Raw genomic sequence first — 25,887 nt, 5'->3', positions numbered from 1 at the left:
CATGCCAGAGCTATCACAACAAACAAAACACAAACAGATTTCTCCATCTTTCGCTCTGGTCTGTATGAGAGCTCTGACACCTCTCCCAGTTATTTACTGCTTTTCTCTGCATCTCCATCAGTTCTGAAATGGTCAGTTCCAGAGGCTTACCATCTGTATGGAACTCAGCAGGGTCCTGATTTCTAGCATTGCTCCAAGTGTCAAAGACCTCTGTTGTCATTATCATCTGTCATCTGTCTGAGTCATACCCTCTATCATCTGTCTGTAGGCATTTGTCTATGATGCATATACTAAAATGTGATTTTAAGTCTGTATAAGCCATTAACTGTAGAAGCTCCTGCACCGTAAATGCCTGAAGCATCTCCTATCAAACTTCTGTGCTTTTTATTTTTCCTTCAGTGTGTAAACCTCTTGATTAAACAATCTCTTTGACCAACTCGGTATAAATGCAAAGTAAAGTTTTCAACACTGATAGTAACTTAATACCTGAGACATTCAGAATAACTGGAACCAATACATGATGGACAGTTTCATACAGCACTTCACCTGTATTTCGCATAAGTATCCTTCCTCTGGGTCCTACTTTTCTGAGAGGACACATTACAGAGATTTCAGTCACTTCCGATGTAAGTGCGAGTATGATATTAAGTTTTGTGCGAATCATCAGCACAAATGGACTTTACTTCCGTGTTATGTGTGAAATTAACGCATGAAGTTGTAGGCAGAGGCATCTCCCAACGCTGTTGTCTGCACATGTCAGTGTTTAGATATGTGTACACACCATAGAGTCATAAAGATGTACAACACGGAAACAGATCTTTCAGTCCAACTCGTCATTGAACACAGCATGATTGGGTACCTTTTCAGGTTATAAGAACTTCCTGTGTAAATACATTTCTCTCCACTTTGCATACAGATTTAAGAGAAGAGATAGGCAATGATTGCTAACTCTCCTGCCTTTAGCAGCAGAAGATCTGTATCAAAAAGCCATATAAATTTCTACACTAAATCTCCAGTAACCTTTTCTGCTCTAAGGAGATCAATTCCATGACATTCCTTAGCCTTGTGTCATTCAAGTACCTTGAAATCTTACTTTAAAAATGATGAAGAGACCGGGCCTCAAAATTGTAGTTGAGGCTTAATCGGTAACTTAAAATGTATTGGCATTACTTCCTTTTTGAACTCACTGCCTCTCTTTGTAAAAACCAAGGATCTTCTGTTTTAAAATATTTTATCAACATGTCCTTGTAACAAAGTTTTATTCATGTGAACCCTCAGACGTCACTGTTTTTGCATCCACTTTAAGATTGTTTATTTGTCATTTTACATTCTTCCTCTGAAAATGTATCACTTTGTAATTCTGAATTATATTTTATTTGCATATGACCAATACATTTTTCCTGTCACATTATCTCTCTGTGTTAATTCATATGTTATTGTCTTAAAATATTTCTACTATGAATTCAGCAGTTAAATTTAATGGTGCTAATGATAATGTAATTTGGTTAAGTGTATATGGGAGCTGCAGAATGTTTTCTTGGGGATGATGCTGATTGCATTGAATCAATGTGTTTCCATTGTAAAGAAAGGCATAAGCTTAAAGACATTGCTGGCTGGTTGAAAGAAACTACCAAGTGATAATGCAATGTATAAGCAAAACTTCTGCACATCAAATAGAAATCAGTATGTAATGGAGAGGCACATGAGAGTGAAAATGGTTAATGTTCCTATTTTTAAAATTGGGAGGTAAAAAAGCTACAACGTAATGAGCTTGATGTTCATTGTAAGTAAAGTCTGAAAACCCTACTAAAAATAAGGTAATGAAATAATAGAAATGAAATCGTAAAAGATAACTAATAGGGATTCACAAAGGAGAGGTGTTATCAATCTAATTTATTGGTTATCTTTTGAGGATGTGACGAAACAGCAGTAGATGTGATGCACTTGGATTTGAATAAGGATGTTGACAAAAATGCTAGTCGATTGGAAAGGCTGATAATGAAAATTAAGAAAGCTAGAACCAGTGGATAAAATTTGCAGTTAATATAATAACCCTTGACTGGCAAGAAATACAATAATGTTGTTGGCAGGGTCTGCAACCATGACAAATATATTCCAAAAACATAGGTTGCAGACAATCTTATTGTCTGGTTCTCCTGAGTGAGGCTTGACAAACCGATATTACATTCACATTCTCAAATACTTATAGGGACTATAATTTGCAGTAGGGTTAGCACTACTTTCAGTGTGAACAGAGCATGACAATTCTTTCCCTGTCGGAAATGTGCCCACATTTGCTTCCCAGAATATTAGGTGCTGAGTCAGCCAATTGGAGTTTGCATTTAAAGGTCAAGATTCAGAAAGTGCTTTTTTAAATTGAGGTCTGTTGTTACAGATTTATTGTCACTATTAATAAGTATCTCCAATAATATTGCATTTCATATTTTTCTTATCTAGAGTTACAAAAGTATTTTAATAAAAAAAGGAAAGCTGAAAACCTATGGATTCAACTAGTTCCAAACAACTTGTGTCATATAGGTGTTAATTACTCAGATATATTCTGGACCATTTGAATTGGTTGATTCTTGTCTATAGTGTTAATTAAAACACTTCTGGCCCAATTTCATAAACAGGCATGCCACATTTTCTAAAAGTGTGTTGCCAAAGCGAAATAATGCAGAATAGTATACATTTTTATACATTTTAAAAACACTATGCATAGATAATTAATCTTCTTGGCAACGATTTCCCACCACAGTGGTCCTAATTATCGTTCTTGATTCTCTGGTAAAGCAATACTTGTGTCTAGATCTTTGAAGAGCAAAGTTGCAAAAACATCAAGGAAAGTGAGAAGCAACGAAGTACCTATCCAAAGTTTGTTCTTAGACCTAGATATAAGATATAGGTGCAGAATTAGGCCATTTTGGTCATCAAGTCTGCTCCACTATTTGATCATGGCTGATATGTTTCTCAATCCCATTTTCCTGCCTTCTCCGTGAAACCTTGATGATCCTAATCAAGAACCTGCCTCTCTCTGTCTTAAAGACATGCAATGACTTGGTCTCTACAGTCTTCTACAGCAATAAATTCCACAGAATCGCTAACTTCTGTCTGAAGAAATTTCTCCTCATCTCAGTTCTAAAGAGTTGTGCCTTCAGTCTGAGGTTGTGCTCTCGGGTCCTAGTCTGTCCTACTAGTGGCAGCATTTCTCCATGTTTACTCTAATCAGACCTCCCAATATTCTGTAAGTTTCAATGAGATCTCTTTTTATCATTCTAAACTCCATCGAGTCCACAACTGCTCCTCATATGACAAGCCCTTCGGTCCTGGGATCATTCTTGTGAACCTCCTCTGGGCCCCTTCCAAGGCCACTAAATCCTTACTTAGATACAGGTTCAAAACTACTCACAATATTCCAAATGCCATTGGACCAGAGCTTGATGCAGCCTCATCTGTGCATCCCTGCTCTTGTATTCGAGCCCTGAAGATAATCCTGAACTAGGATGTCTAAGGCCCTTTGTGCTGAGATTTCTGAAGCCTTTCTCCACTTAGAAAATAGTCTATGCCTGTATCAAACTCTCAGTTTCCCACATTGTATTCCTCTTGGTTCAGTCACCTAGTCTGTCCAAGTTTTTCTGCAGCCTCCTTGCTTCCTCAACATACCTGTCCCTCCACCTATCTTTGTGTCATCTGCAAACCTTGCAACAATGCTCAAATTTCATTTGTCCAGATTGTTAATGTGTAATGTGAATAGTTTGTAGTCCCAACACACTCATGCAGAACCCCATTAGTCACCCAGCTGCCATCCTGAAAAAGACCTCTTTATCCCCCAGTGTTTTCCACCTGTCAATCAGTCTATCCTCTTTTTCAATTCAGTGTCTTGCCCTTAACACTATGGGCTTTTATTTAGCAGGCTCCTGTGTAGCACCTAGTCAGAGGCCTTCTGGAAATCCAAGTAGGATGCCCACTGGCTCTCATTTGTCCTACTTGTTCATTGACTCCTCAAAGAATGCTAACAAATTTGTCAGGCATGATCTCTCCTTGATGAAGTCATGATGTCTCAGCTCTATTTATCATGCACTTCCAAGTACTCCACAATCTCCATCTTACTAATAGGTGAGGAGAAAGTGAGGTCTGCAGATGCTGGAGATCAGAGCTGGAAATGTGTTGCTGGAAAGGCGCAGCAGGTCAGGCAGCATCCAGGGAACAGGAGAATCGATGTTTCGGGCATAAGCCCTTCTTCAGGAATGAGGAAAGTTTGTCCAGCAGGCTAAGATAAAAGGTAGGGAGGAGGGACTTGGGGGAGGGGCGTCGGAAATGTGATAGGTGGAAAGAGGTCAAGGTGAGGGTGATAGGTCAGACTGGGGTGGGGGCGGAGAGGACGGGAAGAAGATTGCAGGTTAGGAAGGCGGTGCTGAATTTGATGGATTTGACTGAGACAGGGTGGGGGGAGGGGAAATGAGGAAACTGGTGAAATCCGAGTTCATCCCTTGTGGTTTAGAAGGTTCCTAGCCGGAAGATGAGGCGTTCTTCCTCCAACCGTCGTTTTGTTGTGGTCTGACGATGGAGGAGTCCAAAGACCTGCATATCATTGGTGGAGTGGGAGGGGGAATTGAAATGTTGAGCTACAGGGTGATTGGGTTGGTTGGTTCGGGTGTCCCAGAGGTGTTCTCTGAAACGCTCCGCAAGTAGCCGGCCTGTCTCCCCAATATAGAGGAGGCCACATCGGGTGCAGAGGATGCAATAGATGATATGTGTGGAGGTGCAGGTGAATCTGTGGCGGATATGGAAGTTTCCTTTGGGGCCTTGGAGAGAAGTGAGGGGGGAGGTGTGGGCGCAAGTCTTGCACCTCCTGCGGTTGCAGGGGAAGGTGCCGGGAGTGGAGGTTGGGTTGGTGGGGGGTGTGGATCTGACGAGGGAGTCACGGAGGGAGTGGTCTTTACGGAATGCTGATAGGGGAGGGGAGGGAAATATATCCTTGGTGGTGGGGTCTGTTTGGAGGTAGCGGAAATGACGGCGGATGATGCAACCGCAGGAGGTGCAAGACTTGCGCCCACACCTCCCCCCTCACCTCCCTCCAAGGCCCCAAAGGAAACTTCCATATCCGCCACAGATTCACCTGCACCTCCACACATATCATCTATTGCATCCTCTGCACCCGATGTGGCCTCCTCTATATTGGGGAGACAGGCCGGCTACTTGCGGAGCGTTTCAGAGAACACCTCTGGGACACCCGGACCAACCAACCCAATCACCCTGTAGCTCAACATTTCAATTCCCCCTCCCACTCCACCAAGGATATGCAGGTCTTTGGACTCCTCCATCGTCAGACCACAACAAAACGACGGTTGGAGGAAGAACGCCTCATCTTCCGGCTAGGAACCTTCCAACCACAAGGGTTGAACTCTGATTTCACCAGTTTCCTCATTTCCCCTCCCCCCACCCTGTCTCAGTCAAATCCATCAAATTCAGCACCGCCTTCCTAACCTGCAATCTTCTTCCCGACCTCTCCGCCCCCACCCCAGTCTGACCTATCACCCTCACCTTGACCTCTTTCCACCTATCACATTTCTGACGCCCCTCCCCCAAGTCCCTCCTCCCTACCTTTTATCTTAGCCTGCTGGACAAACTTTCCTCATTCCTGAAGAAGGGCTTATGCCCGAAACGTCGATTCTCCTGTTCCCTGGATGCTGCCTGACCTGCGCCTTTCCAGCAACACATTTTCAGCTACTAATAGGTGAGGTCAGGCTAACCAACCTATAAATGCCTGTCTTCTGCCTCCCTCTCTTCTTTAACAGGAGTGTTACATTAACCATTTCCCAATGCTCTAGACCCTTCCCTGACACTAGTGATTCCTTCACAATCTCCTCAGCTAACTCCTTCAGACCCTGGGGTGTAGTCCATTGGTCTAGGTGATTTATCCAACTTCAGACCTTTCAGCATCCCCAGCATATTTTCCTTAGTAATGGCAATTGCACTCAGCTCTGCCCCCTGACTATCTTGAAGTTCTGATATGCTACAGTGAAGATTGATGCAAAGTACCTATTCAGTTCCTCCTCCTTGTCCTTATTCCCTGTTACTACGTCTCCTGTCTCATTTTCCAGCAGTCCAATGTCCACTGCTGCTTCTCTCTTACATTTTATATATCTTTTAAAAAAACTCTTGAAATCTTCTTTTGTATTACTAGTTGGCTTACTCTGTTTGATCTTCTTCCCCTTTTTTAGTTTTCCTCTATCCTCTGGCCTTCCAAAGATCTTCACCACATTGTACACTTTATCTTTTGCTTTTATGCTGTCCCTGACTTCCCTCATTAGCCATGGTTGCCTTGTCTTCCCCGTAGTATGTTTAGTCTTCCATGGGATGAATTTCTGCTGTGCCTTACAAATTACCCGCAGAAGCAACTGTGGGTAGAACCCTTTACAACTTTTGATCATTGCAACATGTTGGAAAGTTTGCCAAGTTTATTTTTTAAGAAGTGTAAGGAGAGAGCACTCAATGCTTCCAAAGTCCTCTGAAACATAATTTTGAAAGTCTCCTGCTTAGGATCTGATTGCCATAAATTTTATTTTTCAGTTCTGTTTGGACACCCAATTCAATTGCTATGCTCTGTAAAGAACTGTTTCTCTGATGTCAGCTGTTGGAGAAGATTAGCTTTTCAGCTCATTGCTCGGGCAAAATTGGGGCAGCAATGTATGAAATTTCTATTGAACTATTACTGATGGTCTGACAGTTTTCATCAGAAGATGATTTTTATCATGTTCTAAATTTTATATCTGCTGCGCTAAGGGAGGAGATGTGCAGCAGTTTGAAAACACTTTGTTCAGCAATCCTTTGGCTCTCCATATGACAAAGCATTTGAAATATTAAATATATGACACTGCAAAAAATAAAGTAAGGAAGTAAGTTGATAGCTATAAGTCAAGCTCAAAGTAGAATTAATTATTTTTAATTTTGATTTTACAGAGGTCTGTTGTGCAAACAACACCCCAGGCTGCTAAAACTAGCCAAGTTCAACAGTTATCAGTACAAGCACTTCAGCAAGTTCATGTTTCTCAGGAGGTATGTAGCATTGTTTATTTTGTTATCTCCATTCTTACATTTTCTCCACTCAAACTAACTTGGGAATCAAGTTATGGGCATTATTGATTTTGTTAATTGTAAGTTATGACTTCATTCTGAGAAATATATGTTCTGTATTGCATAGAAAAGACAGAATCATGATGATCAAAGTTTATGTTGTAACAAAGGAACATTATCATCATTAATGGCAATATGAGATCTTATCATTTGACAAAGTAATTCTCATGTTGCTTTAGTGTTATTTTTTTCCTCAATGAGGTGGCCATTCAATTGAATCAGATTTTTTTTTGCTCAGAAGTCACACGACACCAGGTTTTTTCCAACAGGTTTATTTGAGATCACAAGTTTTTGGAGTGCTGCTCCTTTGTCAATTGATGAAGGTGCAGTGCTCCAAAGGCTTGTGATTTCAATTAAACCTGTTTGACTATAACCTGGTGCCGCGTGACTTCTGAGCTCGTCCACCCTAGTCCAACACCAGCATCTCCACCTCAAGATTTTATCTAAGAAGCATCTAACCCAGAGCAGAAAAACCTAAGGTGAAATTATACACTTTTTTCTTATTGAAAAGCAAGCAAATAGTTGTATCATGACCAGATAGGGACAAGACTTCATTTCTCACTTTATAAATTTCTCCTCTCTTTGTTGAAGGCAGTAACTAATGATGGAATTCAGTTCTAAAGTTATCTTTCTGTATCATATGCAATGCTTCTATTTTTGTTGTATAATTAGGATACTGACGGTTACCTATTCAAAAAAAAGAAAGTCTCATGGAATCATAGCTATGCTTTATGCATCAGACATGCACTTTTCAGCTGTAGTTCCTGAATCAGAATAGCAACCAAAGCTGATTTCCTGCCTTTCTTCTAAGTTGGAAATCATCAATAACTGTACTACTACTATTGTCCATAGTGATTTTACTCAATACAGAGCAGGCATCAAATGTATGACTATTCATTTTCATTGCATTGTACAACACAACTCCTACATTTAATGACCGAGTCTTTTGGAGATTTTAACCTTTTTATCCCAATTCTAGTCACTCCAACTTTGGTGGCTTTTCCATTAGCTGCTGGAATTCTTTCCCTAAAACTCTCCATCTCTTTTGCTCCGAATTTGAGATTGTGCTTAAAGCCACTTGGATCAATCTTTCAGTTAACTATCTTAGTATTTCCTTCTGCTGTTTGGTGTCAAGTTTTGTTTAATGTTGCCACAATATTCAACTTTGTTAAAGATGCTGGAGAAGCGTGTGTTGTTATTGAATTATTGGAGCATACGTTCAATGCTTCTAGTTGGCTTTAACACTGCTTTGTGAATTAATATGTAACTTAACTAAATAATATGGAGAATGCAGTGTTAAGGAAGCCTGCATTCTGTCTTGGTAACATCTTTCAAACTTTTACATATACTTCAGGATACCCAGTGAGTGTAGAAAAATGCCATATCTCAGTAAAAGCTTTATAAAAATTCAGTGTCTCAATAATTTTACTTGTTTCTTGATTACCTATTAATGTGAATCTATTGCATTCAAAAGATGGGGTAAGCTATGCTCATGGTAGATAATTTTACATTTCATCATTAATACAGGATACAAATCTGAATTTAACCAGATAGGGTTACATTTCTTGTAAAATTAGAAAAATGCATATTTTTATTGCAAGCATTGATTTTGTTTGAAACTTGAATCTGGAGTGAGCAAAAACAAGCCAAAATTATTGGAGGTAGGCCATATTCCACTTAAGTAGTTTTCTGAAATTTATTCTAATCAGCCAATTCTAACTTGTCTTAATGGTCTCAGGATTTGTTTGGCTTGAAACGAGCAGTTTATCTAAGGTTAAAATGACTTGCAATGATATGTTCTTTCATTTATCAGAATTAAACAAAACAAGTGTTATATATAAACTATCAGTGGAGTCAAAAGTATCGATAAATTAACTTAATTAAGTATGTCATCTCCTAGTATCTGATTTGCTTTTCACCAGAACAATAACTTATATTGAAAATTATTTGCATATTCACTTTTTAACCTACTTAGGTTTGTTCTGTAATAGTTCACCAGCGTTTTGCTGTTTCTGACTGAATGCTTCCTATCAGGATGAAAAATCTTAAATTTGGAAAAACAGTCAAATTAAAGAGTTGATTGTCTTTTATGGGCAAACAATTCAATTCCATTTGTTTCCATTTTTTAGAAACCAGATAGTGGATGTCTTTATAACCTATGTAGATAAGTTAGCATTATAAAATGTGTATATCAAGTTGTTTCACAAATTCTTTTAAAGTATATTGTAAATTTTGTGTACAAGATGAGGGATGACCATGCTGGGGAATGGAATTGTTTTTGTATCCAGAATTGTCAGTTTACATTTGGCACAGATTCCATACCTTCCCCCTTTCACCAGTCAGCCTCCCTGCACCAGTTTACTTCTTGTATTTCCCACATCTGCTTCATGACTAAATTGATTTCCCCACTTAAATTAAGAATAATCTTGTACCTTAGATCTGGATCCCTTAGGAATTGGATTGCGGTATGCCAAAGTTAATGCTTCAGACTTAGAAACCATTAGAAAAATCTTTCAAATTGGTTGTATTTGGTCCGGTTCCGTTAGCATGTTCATCCACCTTTTGCTGTTGTAACTTTATTTTGGTAGAGTACATTGATCTAGTAAGAATTATTTGCTTATATTGTACACTAGAGCACGGAGAATGAGATTTCCAGTTTGATAGAGAAAGATCAGAAGCTGCAGGTAGTTGCCGATTCTCCCAACTCAAAGAACAATATTCATGAAGAACATCAGTTAGGAAACTCCCAAGCATTGAGTCCAGAACACAAAGTACACGTCTTGCACATGATGCCCTCAACCTCCGCACCAAGAGTCGAAGTGATTCGATTTACTCCCCAGCATCTTCCCAGCACAGAGCAGAAAGTGATTATTGAGCAGGTTCCATTTTTCTCCATGTTACCAGCCAGCCCTGAGCAACGAGTCAAGGTCCAGCGAGTCCCTCAGGCACTAGTTTTTGGAACAGGACCAACTGCTCTTAAAGTAGGTCAAATAAGAAGTAATAATAAGGATAAACAGAAGGCTGAGTTGTTCAAGTTCCTTAAAGATGTTTGCTGTTGAAAGTTGTGCTGATTTTGTTTGTCTTTAATATACAGTATTGTGTGTTAGTGATATGCATTGTTATTTTCATTGAAATAATTAATATTCCTATGTTACATTTATATATATATATATATATATTTATTGATATACAAGAACAAGTAGCATTGGTTTTAAAACTTTACTACACAAATAACCCCTGAAAGCACTTGCATGTTGTTCAGGTTCCCTGCCCACAAGTTTTCAAAAACTGACAGCAACCCAAAGGAAAAACTACTGTCTTAGTTTTTCTTAAAAGGAAAGAAGAGAAGTAATGTGTTAGCCAATAAATTCTTCATTTTATATGGAAGTGCACCGTATGTCTAGCCACAGACAGAACAAGGTCTGATGGCCTCATGGAAACTAAGGCTTCATTGATCCACATGTGAAAGTGTCTAATGCACAATTTATAGATACTTGTTATTTAAGGATCTTCCTTCATCAAATGAATTCCTGAAAAATTACTGCAGTTTAGAAAGTATGTCTTCAAATGGGTAAAACCTGATTCTGAAATGGTGAGTGGACAATCCATCTTGACCTCCTCCAGAGGTGCCCAGCACCACAGAGGTCTGACTTCATCCATTTCAATTCATTCCATATAACAAGAAATGGCTGAAGACCTTGGATATTGTAAAGGCTATGGCCCCTAAGAACATTATGAAAATTTGGGCTGCTGAACTTGCCACATGCCTAGTCAGGTTGTGCAGAATAGTTACAACTTTGACATCTATCCAACAATGTAGAAAATTGCCAACAAAAATCAGAACAAATCCAACCTGGCCAATTACTGCCCTGATTGATAACTCTCAAATATTGTCACACGGGAAACTGATAGAAAGGTAAAAGCTCATGGGATCCAGGTTCACTTGGCAAGTTGGATGGATCCAGAATTGGTTTATGCCAGGAGACAGAGGTTGGTGGGAGGCGGCTTTTTGTGTGACTGGAGCCCAATGTGCACTGGCGTATCACAGCGATCAGTGCTGGATTCTTTATTGTTTCTGATATTCATAAGTTATGCAGATGATAATGTGAGATGGATAATAAGTAAGTTTGCAGATAATACAAAGATTAGCTGGGTGGTTGACAGTGAGGAGGAAGATTAAAGATGGATATAAACAGATTTTTAAAAATGTATTCATGGGATGAGGGTGTTGCTGACTAGACAGCATTTATAGTCCATCCCTAATTATCCAGAGGGCAGTTAGGAGTCAACCACATTTCTATAGGTATAGAGTCACATGTAAGCCAGACCAGGTAAAGATGGCAGTTTCCTTTCCTAAGTAAGTATTAGGGACATTAGTGAACCAGACGGTTTTTCGAACAATCAATTCATGGCCATCACTAGATTCTTAATTCCAGCTATTTTTATTGAATTCAAATTCCACCATCCGCTGTAACAGGATTCAAACCCAATTCCCCCAACGATAATAACATGAGGCCATTACCTGCCCTGGTCAGATGGGCAGATCAGAGGCAGATGGAATTTAACCCTGTTAATGTGAGCTGATGCTCTTTGCTGTTTGTGGTATATATAAGCAATTTATACTTGAATGTAGGCAGATTGATCTGTCAGTTTAAGGATAATGGAAAAATTGGTGAGGTGATAAATAGTGAGGATGATGGCCTTAGTTCACAGGAGGAGAAAGACCATCTGATCAGATGGAGATCAGTGGCAAAATGAATTTCAATCTGGATGAGTGCGAGATGATGTACTTAGGCAGGACAAACAAGGCAATGGAATATGTGATGATTGGTAGGACCCTGGGGAGCACCAAGGATCAGAGGGACCTTGGTGTGAAATTCACAGGTCCCTTAAGGTAGCAGGACTAGTAGATAAAGTGGTTAAGAAGGCATATGGGATATTTGTCTTTATTAGTTGAGGTATAGCATCTACAAGATGGAAGTTTATGCTGCAACTGTGTAAAATTGTGATTAGGCCACAGCTAGAGTATTCTATGCAGTTCTGGAATCCACATTTTCGGGGAACGGATGTGATAGCGCTGGAGAGGGTGCAGAGGAAATTTACCAGATTTACCCCTCGAGCCTGCACCACCATTCAGTAGAATGATTACTGACCTGACATTCCTCACATCCACTTTCCTCCTTATCTCAGTCATAAATTGGCACCTCATTATTCTGAGAATGCCCCCTGGGACTCTCATGAGGGTAACATCCTCTCAGCATTTACTCTGTTAAGTATCTTAAGAATCCTATATATTTCAATTAGATTTCCTCTCATTCTTCCTAACTCCAGTGAATAGAATCTAAAACTATTTAGCCTTTGCTGATATAACAATTCCTTCATTCCAGGATCATCCTAGCAAAACTTCTCTGAACTGCCTCCAATGAAATAATACCAGTGTTAGGGTTAGTACAATTGCAGTAAGACTTCCCTACTTTTATAGTCTAAGCTGCTTGTAGTTTACTTGATCTTCCTGATTACCTGCTGCCCCTGTGTGCTAACGTACTGTGTTTCATGCACAAGCACCCCCAAGTCCCTTTGTGTTCCAGCTTTCTGCAGGTTTTCCCTTCCAAAATGAACAACTTCACATTTTTACACATTATACTGTACTCCACTTGCCAACTTCTTGCTACTTAGTCAACACATGTTGCTCTGTAAATTGTATCTCCCTTACAACTTGCCAATCCATCTATTTTTGTGCCATCTGCAAATTTTCCTATAGGCGCATTCACTTCCCTCCTCCAAGTCATTTATTTATGCTGTAAGCAGTTATAGTCCCAGGTCTGATCCCTGTGGAACCCAGCTAAAAAGAAGTTGCCACTCTGAAAAAGAAGCCCTTCTCCCCATTCACTGTTTTCTGCCTATTAACTAATTATCTATAAACACTGATATTACTACCTCCATGATATACTACATGATGGGCTCTTTTATTATGACTTAATCTTTTGTGAGGTACCCTGCCTTCTGAAAGCCCTAATGCATCACACTTACCAGTTGCCCTCTATCCAATCTGATTGAGACTTCTTCAAAAACTTATAATAAATTAGTCAGACACTATTTCCTTTTCATAAAATCATGCTGACTCTACTTGATTAGATTATGGACTATTTCGGCTTGGTCTGATAAATGACAAGTAAGATTCAGGCTGCCCAAGTGCCAGGCAATAACTATCTCCAACCATCACCCTTGACATTCAAGGACATAACTATCACTGAATTTCCGATTATCAACATCCTGGAGGTCTCCATTGAATAAAAATTGAAGTGGAGCAGGAATATAAATACTGTGGCCATAAGGGCATATTAGCAGCTGGGTATTCTATGGTAAGTAATTCACCATCTGACTCCCAAAGCAGATCTCCAGTCTACAAGGCATAACTTAGGAGTGTGATGGAATATTGTCCACTTGCCTGGATGAGTTCATCTTCAGCAGCACTCAACAAAAAATGTCAGCACCATCCAGGACAAAGCCACCCACTTGGTTGAAGCCCTGCCTAACACTTTCAACATTCACTCCCTCCACCATCAACCCACATTAGTGAATGTATAGTGTATCATCTGTAAGATGCACTGCAACAACTCACCCATAGATAGCACCATACAAATCTGCGATCTCTATCCTATAAGACAAGGGCAGCAGGTATATGGGAACACCACAACCTACAATTTCCCTTCAAAGCCACACCCTGACTAACAACTGTAATGCTGTTCCTTCACAGTCACTGGTTCAAACTTCTGGAATTCCTTCCCTCCCTAATAACACTGTGGGTAGAGATACACCACATGGACTGTAGTGGTTCAACAGGGAGCTCACCACCAATTTCTTGAGGGCAATTAAGGCAGCAAACTAAATTAATTTTTTTAAATCTCACATTGTTTTAATGAATCAATTTATTATAACCACCCTATCTGAATTTTTAAAAAACATTTCATGTTAATAAACTGGAATTGTTCATGTGTCATCATGTAGGTGGAAAATCATGGCTCAACTTTTGATATTCATTTAAGTTGAGCTCCAAAGTTTGTATCTCAGCATAAAGTTGCATTATTACAATTTTTAATATTTTAAAATAGCATGTTAATGCTAAACTCACAATGGATTGAGTTTTTCACGTATTCTAATCCTATTGATACTGCTGGTACTGGTGAGCTGTTATCCTTTGGCATCTCAGGGGCAGTATACTTGCCCCATACTGGACTTTCCATGGGAAAATTCCACTCACAATAACCTGGAGGCCCAAGTGCCTGATCAGGATTTAATCCTGTCAGTCTCCCCAGAATGGTTATGGCAGTGTTGCCACCATGTACATTGGCTGCTGAATAGTGATCATAAAAGGAAATGAAAGCTCATCCTAATTTGCATGACCAAATGCTGGCACGCACCATTTACATTTTAACACACTGATTTATGGAAGCAGTATTGCTATAATGTCATTTAATGTCTTGCGAGCTTCAAATAATAATATCAAAATATTTCAAATGGTTTCTCCCCCCCAGCACTATGATACACCGAGGTTAAGAAGTTAGGGCCATTATTAAGGAAGATAGTCTAGCAGTTTTGCTTCAAGACAAATGTTTTGATATCTTGGTTTGCTAGTTAATAAATAGTACCTCCTGATTAACCTTTCCTTCCTGATGACCTCCATATTAGGTTCAGCAGTTACAACAGGTCCCAGTGCAGCCGGTTCAGCATGTCTACTCGAATCAAGTGCAGTATGTCGAAGGGGGTGATGCCAGCTATACTGGAAGCACAATGTGAGTAGAAAGAAAGCATGTAAGAATATTTCAAGAACTGGTCAAGGAATATGCAAGTTATTGGAATTTGTGTTATTTTTAAGGGTACAACTTCATATAATTACAATGTATGAGCATGTAAAGAAAACAGCATAGAACCTGAGGGCCACTGATGGGTAATTCTTAATTCATGTGAGTGAATATAATGTGGGTCATTATCCTATCACAGAACATAAACTGCATATGTACATCAGTGGCATCATCACAGCATGGTAAAATTTCTTGAAGGGAAGTAAAGAGACATCATGTTAGAAAAGAAAGAAAAATGTCACCCAAGATGACCAATATTAAGAGCCAGTTATCCCTCAAAAATACATTTCTGTGTGCTAGAGGTGAAAGGTTCAGGGTTTGAACAGTCAAAAAATAAACTTCTGTGGTTATAAATTGCATGCTTATAAAAAGCCATTTAACTTTCATGAGTGAAGACAACAACCAAAACCACAAATGAGATGGTGGGTGCTGATTTCAATAAGTGTGGTTATAGTTTATAGCAAGCAGAATTAGTTATTTTTAAAATAACTTATTTTGAAATTCATTGCTATTGATGAACCAAAATAATTAGTTTTGACCATTTTGTGATGATCTAATTCTGGCCAATTGCACATTCCCAGGTTTAGTTGCTTCAACATTATTTGCTGTGCTTTCAGTTGTTTGGAACTTCAACTGTGAAATTCCCTCCCTGGATCTGTCCCCCTTTCTACATTTCCACCTGGAAGATGCTTCTTAAAATTTCCCTCTTACACCAAGCTTGAATCATGTGGCCTATTATCTATTGCTGTGTCTTGATGTTGATAATTTTTAAATTGGTATGCTTGCTTAGAAGCTTGGGACATTGTTATATAAGGGTACTGTATGAACTCAGGTCATTGTGGTGAGATACTTGTGCATTTCTAAATGTTTAATCTGAATGTCTGTTTTAAAGATTGATTTTCACACTTATAGGCTCCTATATTTGCAGCTCAAACATCACAAATATTAATAGTAAATTTACATTACAATAAATGTTCTGACCAATACAGCAAGCTCTCTTTTAAGCAAGTTTTAAAATCAATATTTACATTGATCACTGAAACAAAAGCTGAATTGCAGCCATCTGTCTCAGGATTTCAAATTGTAGCAAGTGTATAAGAATCATTACTGACCTGTATAGTATTTAAACTTATGAAATTATCAAGTTTTTTTTTAAAAGACATTTTCTGTTCTTCCTCATTTTTATTACTACTTGCTTCTAAAATAGTTTATGTGGGTGAATTACTCAGGATATCATTCAGGACATTCAAAACTTTCCATATTCAAAAATTCTATGAAATGTTACAGTAAATGGTGTAACTGAGCATGTTTGAAACTGCAACGACAATTCATGTACCTGATGCCTGCATTTTTATATTTTCTTTACCATAGTAAGTGCCTACTGTGTTTTAGAGGAAAGTGAAGATCTGTGGAGCAAATTTATTAGAAGAACTGCATGCCTACTGGGCAACCAAAATAAGGCATTTAATGTAGAGTCTCTAATATGGTTTGTTTATCTTTTATATTTGCTATTGTTTTGTAATGCTGCACTTCTAAATATAAGTAGGCAACTGTCACTGGAGTCATTTTTGTGGAACCGCTGCCGTATTTTTTTCATTTCAGACGTTCAAATGCCTACCCTTATTCAGAAACTCAGCTGTACAACCAGAACACAAGCGGGAGTTACTATGAATCTCAGGGGACACCAAACCAGGTTGCCACGCCGGTGACTTCGCAGAACGTGGTCAGTAGTGGAACGGTGCCAATGTATGTCACGGGAGGGCAGATTGTGGCCAACCCAGGAGGAGGGACCTATGTCATCCAGGGAGGTTACATGCTGGGGAGCTCCAGTCAGTCTTACAGTCACACCATGCGTGCCTCTCCAGCCACAGTGAGTCACTGGTCAACTCTTCCAAGTGCTGACTCCCCTGGGGTTTCTGTTTTGTGTTGTTCAATAAGGGTGGTCCAGTAGCACAAATGTTAGAACACCTGCCTCCCAACCAGATGGTTAAGGTCTGGGTCACAGGATTGCCTGTCACTATAAATTGCATGCCACTTTTGAGACCAAATTTAATCAGTTTTTGCTAGATGTGATATTTCTAATTTGGGATGCTCTTTTGAAAAAGCTGAGCTGATAGACTTGCAGAATAGCAAGTGTATTTTCTGTTGTTGTTTCATGGAACAGCATTGAAAACTGTGATATAGAAATCTGCGCACCAGACCATCCTAGTCTCCAGACAAAAGGATGCTATCTGTGGGCGAGCAGCATCTTGGATAAAATTGGGAATAAATACAAAGTAAACAAACATAGACATATTTTTCTTAAGAATTTTCTGATTCGTGTTGGTGTGCATATAATGTGTAGAATAAATGTATGCTTGGAATTATGTGTGGCTATATCACAACTGAGAGTTCTCATGATTTTGTGAACAGCAAAAGTTGACCCCTTAATGCTTTATATAGTCATTTGAACCCTCACCGTTATGGCCACTAAGACACTTCTGTACAAGGTAGATACAAGAGCATAATAATTAATTAATGGTTTTCTGCCTATCTTCCATATTAAGTATTGAAATGTTATAAAATATATATGAAATATGGCAAACCTTCTCAGGCAAATGTGAGTTTCAGTGCATTACAAGACTACACTTTCTTTTGTATATTTTGCACGTATTTGTTCATAAGCACAGTGAAGAAACCAGTGGTTTGTAACTGTGATTGTATAATAATATTAAGACCACTTCATATAGGACCTATTTATTAAATTTGACACCTTGTAGAAGCAATGTGAAATTCTGCAAAAGGTAATATTCTAACAGATAATAAATGGAACATTTAAGAACATAGTAACTTAAAACACAGAAAATAAGGCACTAATATTTTTGTGTGTGAAACCTAAATTTGATTCAAAATGAATTGGATTGTTTTATGTACCTACTGAACTATTTCAGATATTAGGTGACCAGGAAGTTTTAACACAATTATTATGCATTTTCGTTATTCTCATTAAATGAAAGAGTGTCACCTCTGTGTTTGTGAGGCTTACTTTAGAGATAGACATGAACGCACACATTGAGGTATCATTTCTACTTTCAGACAGAGCAATCAGAGAGAGAAAGCGATAGAAGAAAGGCAATGAATGGAAAGATTTACAGTAAGAGGGTGGGAGGAAGATTGAGACAGAAAGAGTCAGAAAAGTTGGAAATATGGAGGAAATGATTGCAAATCAAACATTAGGAGATAGAATTATGGAGCGTGGACAATGGGGTCAGGTTTTCAATTTTCCCTGCTTGGATATATGAAAGGTGTTGCAAATTAACCTCTTAATGCCGAAATAGCCTAATATCATTTCCACTGAGAACAACTAAAATGGAACAGTTTCTGTTATGGCAACAGACCTGCAATATCATTTTTGTGTATCGGTGACAATTTGAAAATCCACCTCAGTTTAATTTGTTTTTCCACAAGCAATGTATCAGCAAGATAATTAGTTATTTAAATTATTTGTGAAATGCTACACTCTGTAAGTTAATCTTAAGGAAATATTCTTGAACATGAATAAATGTCTTTTATTTTGCTCCTTTGGTTTTTCAGCCTTTTAGACTGTAAAGTCTCTTTATTGTTGATGTAGCTATTTTCCAATGAAGCTAAATAAATGTGAAGTCTTGACAAGTTGGAAATTGCTTTAACTTAAGATCACAGTAAAATGTTTCAAAGAAGATGACAAATAAAAGTGAAATAAAACAAACATTTTTCTTGTTCTCGCACAGGTTCAGTGGTTATTAGATAACTATGAAACTGCAGAAGGAGTGAGTTTGCCTCGAAGCACTCTTTATTGTCACTACCTGTTACACTGTCAGGAGCAGAAACTGGAGCCTGTAAATGCTGCCTCATTTGGCAAACTGATAAGATCAGTATTCATGGGACTCCGAACCCGGAGACTTGGCACACGGTTAGCTTTCTTTACCATTTTACAGGAGGGATTGATAATAATTCAGATTCGTTGATTAAAGGGTGTTTCAGAAGTATTTCATTGAAGTTGAAAACTGCATGATCTAATATTGGAAATATTCCAGTGCTGAAATGTAAATTATCTTCAGCACTGCTACAGTTCCAAGTTCAACGTTTTAACAAACTGTCTCTTACAACTTCTGGTACGCACATATTTCCATGAGATTGCATTTGTAATAATGTTCGATGCAAATTTGTGATGTATTTATAACTTCACACTATTTGTGGAATAACATGTTACTGATGGTGGAAATCTGAAATAAAAATTAAAGTTTTGGAAATCCTTAGCTGATCAGGCTGGTGGCATCTGTGGAGAGAGAAAGAAAGTTAATATTTTAGGTCAATGGTCTTTCATCGCAACCTGAAAAATGACGAGATTTAACATATTCTGATTTCCGGAATTTGCAGTTCTTTTGGTTTTGATGAGATTTAACAGATTTAAATCAAGTACAAATGCAGAGAGGGAGTGACATAGTTGGGAAAGAGCACAAGAGTAGCTCCCTGATGGGGCAAAAGACTGGAGAGATTAAATGACCAAAGAAATGATAGGGCAGGGTGAAAAGAAATGGTCACGACACAAGCCAGATTTATCCAAAAAATGAACAGAAATAGAACTATTTTCTTGTAAGTGCAAATTTTAATAAAAGTCTATGTAGTGATAATTAAAAGATGTGTCCAGAAGACAATCAAAAATAAGAATAGTCATGATCATGAATCACCATGGGTGTAGAAATTATGATCAAGTTGTTGAACTCAGCATTGAGTCTTGATGGCTGTCTAACCAAAAGATGAACTGGTGTGTTTTTGAGTTTACATTGAGTTTCATTGGCACAGAATAGAATGCAACAAGCAAAAGGTTGGAAGAAGGGTGGAAAATTTAATAATGGGTGACCAAAGTAACATTGATTAGTGCAACACCTGATGCTGGCAGCTCTCTGATAAAGTTATTCGGCTTCTCAACATACCTGTTTTTATTTGTATGTTTAACCTACCAGATTATTGCAGCAATATTGATATTTTGTATAAAATTTCAGCTACTGAGAGAGCAAAACACCAGAAGGGTCTATTGAACTGACACAATTGCCAATCTGTTCCCTAATAATTTGTATACTTTTTAAAATAATTAATTTGTTCTGAGAATGTTAGAACAACGGAAAATAGGGCTGAAATGAGTTGGGGGGTTAGGATGTTTTCGTGTTCTTTAATCTTTCCTTTCAAAAATATAACTTTGGCCATGACGTGATAGCACCACACTGTGGACAGAGTACAAAGTTAAAAATCACACAATACCAGGTTATAGTCCAACAGGTTTAATTGGAAGCGCACTAGCTTTCAGAGCGATGCTCTTTCATCAGGTGATGAAGCGTCGCTCTGAAAGCTAGTGTGCTTCCAATTAAACCTGTTGGACTATAACCTGGTGTTGTGTGATTTTTAACTTTGTACACCCCAGTCCAACACCGGCATCTCCAAATCGTGGACAGAGTTGGAATGTCCGAAAGTACAGTCAAAAACAATGGAAAAGAAATTCTGCAGAAGCCATAAAAGGATAAGAATACATCATAACCAGTATCTTATTTTCTGTCAAATTTTAACAAAAGTGTGATGTCAAACAAGGTTGTGGCATTAAGCCAGATTTATCCAAAAAATGAACAGAAATAGAACTATTTTCTTGTAAGTGCAAATTTTAATAAAAGTCTATGTAGTGATAATTAAAATATGATACAAGGAGAAATATATTAGGAAAACAGGCTGCACAACTGAAAATAGAAGTAAAATAAAATTGTGATTTGCTTGCAACCATTTTTAAACTTTATTTCTTGTTTTAGTTGAATATGCCAAGTTGGTACTGGACTAATTTCTGAGGTGTGCTGAGTCCACCTCAGAATAGTAGTATTGCAGCACTTTTTATGCTGACTTTAAGTAAATCTTCCATGCTTCACCACAAATATTGGCCACAGGCATTAGTCACTTTTACTTGGAGTGTTTTAAGTTAGCGTCAACAGGAAGGGCTTGTTTATTATTTAAAATGTTTTTATATTAATTCATGGGGTATTACACATACTTGCAAAATGTACCTCAGTAACATTTTAGGCAATTTCAGATGGCAGTTAAGTCAACTACATTGCTTTGAACCTAGTGTCACGTATAGGCCAAAGCAGATATAGACACCAGGTTTCCTTCCCTGAAGGGCATGAGGGAACTGAGTTTTTTCTGCAACTCTGTTGGTTTTCTGGTAATGATTATTGATATGAGTATTTTATTCCAGGTTTATTTAATTAATTACATCTGAATCCTCCAGCTGTCATGGTAAAAATTGAACTAATGTGTCTAGGTCATTAATCAAAGCCTCTGGAACATTAGTCCAGTAACATAACTGTTATATTCCTAAGGTCAGAATGCAAATGTAGGTACTATGACCGCATTTTCTGGTCACCCCAACTACTGTTCTGAAACTATTTTCCTTTATCAATAGGGGAAATTCAAAATATCACTATTATGGACTTCGCATTAAAGCAAACTCACCTTTAATTCGACTGATAGAGGATCAACAACACCTGGCCATAAGGCAACAGCCATTTACACAGAAACAGAGGTGAGTGAACGAGAGAAAGTTCCCATTTATGCTGATGCTGATGACTTGCATCAATTCTGAATCAGGTTGGGCAAGTGTACAATTTTCAGACAGGCTTTCATATCCAAAATAAAGAATGTGTGTCTTTTTATTGTGGTGTCCATTAGAGCTTTATAAAAATGGATATTATTTAATATTTGTTGAAATAATTTGCATACAACTCTGATATTGATTAATGAGACTTTTCAGCATCCCTTTTTCCTGAGTGAATTAATTAATCCATTAGCTTTCACTATCTTTACTTTGTACATGCTTTAGATGATTGCTTATAATTTGAGTGCAAGTACACTGAGCAATGCTGGTAGTTACCTGCTTAAGAACCAATTGCCTAACCACAGTTTTCCTCCTCAAGGAATCTTACTCCATGATTGTCCCAGTCTAATTAATATATATTTCCTACTTAGCAAGCTAGTTGATGAATCCTACATATGAACAGGAGTTAATCAATCAGCACCTTGAATCTGTTCAAATAGATAACTTGTTCTCTATCTCACTCTATTTACCTGTCCTTATTCAATATATCTTGATTCTCTTAATGAACAAAAAAAAAGTGTCAATCAGGTTTGTAAATTATAGTGTGCGTAGCATCAACAGCCATTTTAGGGAGTAGATTTCAGGTTTCTGTTACCTTTGACATGAAGAGTTCTTTCTGATATTCACCTATCCCACCTCCCAAATGGCATAGCTCTGAATTTAAATAGTGCTGTCATTTTATAGATTCCCTAACCAGGGAAATACTTTATCTACCTTGAAAGATCAATTTATCAACTGGATTATCAGTCTTCTCAACTCAAAAGAATGCAAGCTAGGTTTATGCAACCTATCCTCATATTGAATTCTGTGATTTTGTAAATTCTGTTGAATTTTTCCTATGCCGCTTTGAAAGTCAATATGCATTTTCTGTGGTTTGGTGTCCAAATAATAATTCAAAAGAGGTCTGACTCAGGTTGTGTATAACATGAATTACAGTCTCCTTGTGACAAAGGCTCACACTCCATTAGCCTTCTTTTGCTATATCTGTGTTCAGCCTTTAGTGATTTGGACTCCTGAACCCTTCTACTCCATTGCAGCCAGTAGTTTCTTACAATTAAGAAAATATTCTGATTCAACTTTCTAAGATCCAAAGTTGATGTCCTCTTAATTTCCCACATTGGTCCACCTGTTATTGTTTTACCCACTCACTACATCCACATGCCTTTGCAACTTCCTGCTCCCCTACATACAACTTACTGTGCCTCCCAATTTTGAAATACAACTCTTTACTCCCTCAGCCAAGTCATTTGTATGTGAGGCCTCTTCACAGCTCTTTGAGGAACACCACTTGGAGCATTCTGTTAGTCCTGAAGGTGGAATTCCATTTGTTCCAATTGCCATGATAGTAGCATGTTGGGCATGTGGTGCGGTGTTGTTATAGTTAAAATAGTGAGCCTGCTAATATATGAGAATTGTATTACAAATAAAGTAGATGGCACAGTGAGTCGTAATCTGGTACGTTAATTGTCTTCCAAGTCACTATTGCATCAATATCATGGTTTGGGGGATTACTTCAAATGGAATGTCCCTTTCAGAGCATTAATTATTCCCACATAGCGATTCTGGAATCAAGTGACAACAGTGAAAAGTAGGTTTTATTCTATCTTTTTTTTGGAAAATGCTACTTTGACCATTAAGGAATGGACTGTATTTCAGTCCGTTTTCTCCTTCATGCTACAGACTCAAGCCAATCCAGAAGGTGGAGGGGATGACAAATGGTATGGGAGTTGGGCAGCAACAGGGTGGTGGCCTGTCAGATATCAGCGCGCAGGTCCAGCAGTATCAGCAATTCTTGGGTAAGTTATCACTGACCTGATAAATTAGACAGTAGCAAATGCAGATAAAATACTTTGCATTACAATTTGAGATAATCGTGGATAGTAAAATATAAATATTGACTTTCTTCTCTCCTCATCTTGTTGAATAAACTGGTAAAATGCATAAAATAAAAAAAGCTTTAAACAGTTTTACTTTCAGTAGCTTTTCTGAATTTTTGTCCGACTGTGAAAACATAATCTTTTATTTCATCATTAAATATACATCTTAACCTTACAGAAACCTGGCACATGAATAAATGACTGGAAAATCTGAGTGGGTATTTGTTATGACCATACTGAACTTTTGTAAAATGGGTAAATGATTGAAAATATTTTTTTCATGCCTATGAACTGATCTCATTTGTATTCCTGTTGTGAGCATATTTTGAGGTGAAAAATCTAGGTGAAGCTGCAATACCAAAAGTAGGTTTACAGGCTAATAGTGTGTTGAAACATCATAGATAAAAGATTGAACAATTACTATCTAAGATGCTTTAATGATTATTCTTGATTCTGAATGAAATCTTGTGTTGTCCTAACAAGGCTACCCTTTCTGGTTATCAAAGTATCAAGTAAACATAATTAAATATATGTCACATTATTACAAAGCACAAAAAAACCCAGCTTTTCAGTATGTTTAGCCTAAAAGACTTCCTGTCAGCAATGTGTTGGTTGCCTTCTCCATGACTAGCACCAAGACTTTTCTGTAGCTGACCAAAAAATATAGCTGATTAACAACTAGTGACAGTTTTCCAGATTTCCTTCGAATTAGTTATTTAACCTGATGGCCAGAGAAAAGCTGCTAAATTTTATGAGATCACCGACTAATGTAAGCACTCAGCTGACACATTGGTCTGGGCATTGATCAAGCCTACAGTAGATTCATTTTTCAGTGTTTGATACCATTTTTACAAGAATACTAACTTGTGATTGCATTTTTCAATTCATGTTATGTTACAGATGCTTCTCGGGCTCTACCAGAATTTGTTGAAATAGACTTGCAGGGAAAAACATTGCCAGATGGTATCACTATGGAACACATCAAGGCTTTCCAACTACTCTATCGGGAGCACTGTGAGGTATTGTGACACAACCAATTCAAATCATACATATAAAAGCCAAGCATAATAGTTAGAACCTTAAGTTATGAACATGATGTTTTGGACAGGAGTACATCATTGGTATCTCTAACATGCCCTTCTGTACTGTCATGAGGCATGGCATTTACACATCAAAGTCAAAAATTCGCTAGCTTTGCTTTAACCACAGGAATCCCAATCTGACCAGTTATCTTCTCTTCATGGTCAGCAAAGTGATGCAAGCTTTCATTAACAGTGCTATAACACCAGTAACTTGCCTACAATGCTAAATTTGGGTTCTGCCAGAAACACTCAGTTACAAGCATTATAATCCGTATTCAAAATGGACAAAGGAATTCCAGAGGCAAGGTGAGATTAACTATTCTAGCCACTGAGGCAGCATTTGATTGAGTGTAGTACCAAGGAACCCAGTAAAATTGAATTCAGTAGTGATCAGGCAAAAATATTCACTAGCTGGAGCCATGTCTAACACAAACGAAGATGGTCACTTCTATTGGAGTTCTTCAGAGCAGTGCCACGCAGTTTTAATTTTCTTTGAGGGCTATCCTACCATCCATGTTGGCACTAGCAAGGTTAGGAAGGAGGCCCTGTTTGGGGAGTATCAAGCACGAGGAAGGAAATTGAAGGACAGGTCCTTGCAGGTCATAATTTCTGGATTACTGCCTGAGCCACATGCTAATTGGCATATGGATAAGAAAATTAGGGAAGTAAGTATGTGGCTAAGAGGTTGGTGTGGAAAAGAGGGATTCCATTTCATGGGACATTGTCATGGGACAGTTTTGGAACCGGGGTGATTTGTACCGAAGGGACAGTCTCCACCTGAACCGATCTGGAGCCACTGTTCTCGCAAAAAGGAAAAATAGGGTGGTCACTAAGACTTTAAACATGTGTTGGGGTGAAGAAAAAGGCAAAGCAACAGGGAGTATGGAGTCAAGTAGAAAGTTAAGCGGCAGGATAGCATGTGTGCAGGGTTTAAGTTCAAGGCAGGCAAGAATGAAGCAAAAAGGAATTATAACTTAGGACATATTACTAGGGATGTTGGAAATCATGAGGATAAGAAAATTAGCATTAAGGCGCTTTACCTGAATGCTCATAGTATTCATAAAAAAGTAGATGAATTAACGGCACAAATCATCGAGAATGATTATTACATTTTTTTTTTACATTACATTACAGCGTGGAAACAGGCCCTTCGGCCCAACAAGTCCACACGACCCACAAGCGCAACCCACCCATGCCCCTACATTTACCCCTTACCTAACACTATGGGTAATTTAGCATGGCCAATTCACCTGACCTGCACATCTTTGGACTGT

The 25,887-nt window shown here is 38.2% G+C and overlaps 1 protein-coding gene across 8 annotated transcripts in view; it reads left to right on the top strand.

The window, feature by feature from the left end:
• Positions 1 to 25,887, top strand: part of rfx1a (regulatory factor X, 1a (influences HLA class II expression)) — a 150,504-nt gene that overhangs the window by 77,118 nt on the left and 47,499 nt on the right. For 5 of the 8 annotated variants that reach the window (XM_043694804.2, XM_043694803.2, XM_043694802.2 and 2 more), the window contains exons 4-10: positions 6,964 to 7,059; positions 14,827 to 14,930; positions 16,602 to 16,869; positions 18,749 to 18,930; positions 21,463 to 21,582; positions 23,311 to 23,450; positions 24,432 to 24,550. In XM_043694804.2, the coding sequence (XP_043550739.2) occupies positions 6,964 to 7,059; positions 14,827 to 14,930; positions 16,602 to 16,869; positions 18,749 to 18,930; positions 21,463 to 21,582; positions 23,311 to 23,450; positions 24,432 to 24,550 (1,029 nt within the window). Of the gene's footprint in view, positions 1 to 6,963; positions 7,060 to 9,770; positions 10,119 to 14,826; positions 14,931 to 16,601; positions 16,870 to 18,748; positions 18,931 to 21,462; positions 21,583 to 23,310; positions 23,451 to 24,431; positions 24,551 to 25,887 lie in introns of all 8 variants that reach the window. The other 3 variants (XM_087983324.1, XM_043694805.2, XM_043694806.2) reach the window with 3 other exon arrangements.

This window comes from Chiloscyllium plagiosum, unplaced genomic scaffold (assembly GCF_037043375.1).
Source record: "Chiloscyllium plagiosum isolate Xiang-an unplaced genomic scaffold, Cpla_swu_hap1 HiC_scaffold_45, whole genome shotgun sequence".
Classification (NCBI taxonomy): domain Eukaryota; kingdom Metazoa; phylum Chordata; class Chondrichthyes; order Orectolobiformes; family Hemiscylliidae; genus Chiloscyllium; species Chiloscyllium plagiosum.
This window is presented reverse-complemented; position numbering and strand designations above follow the sequence as displayed.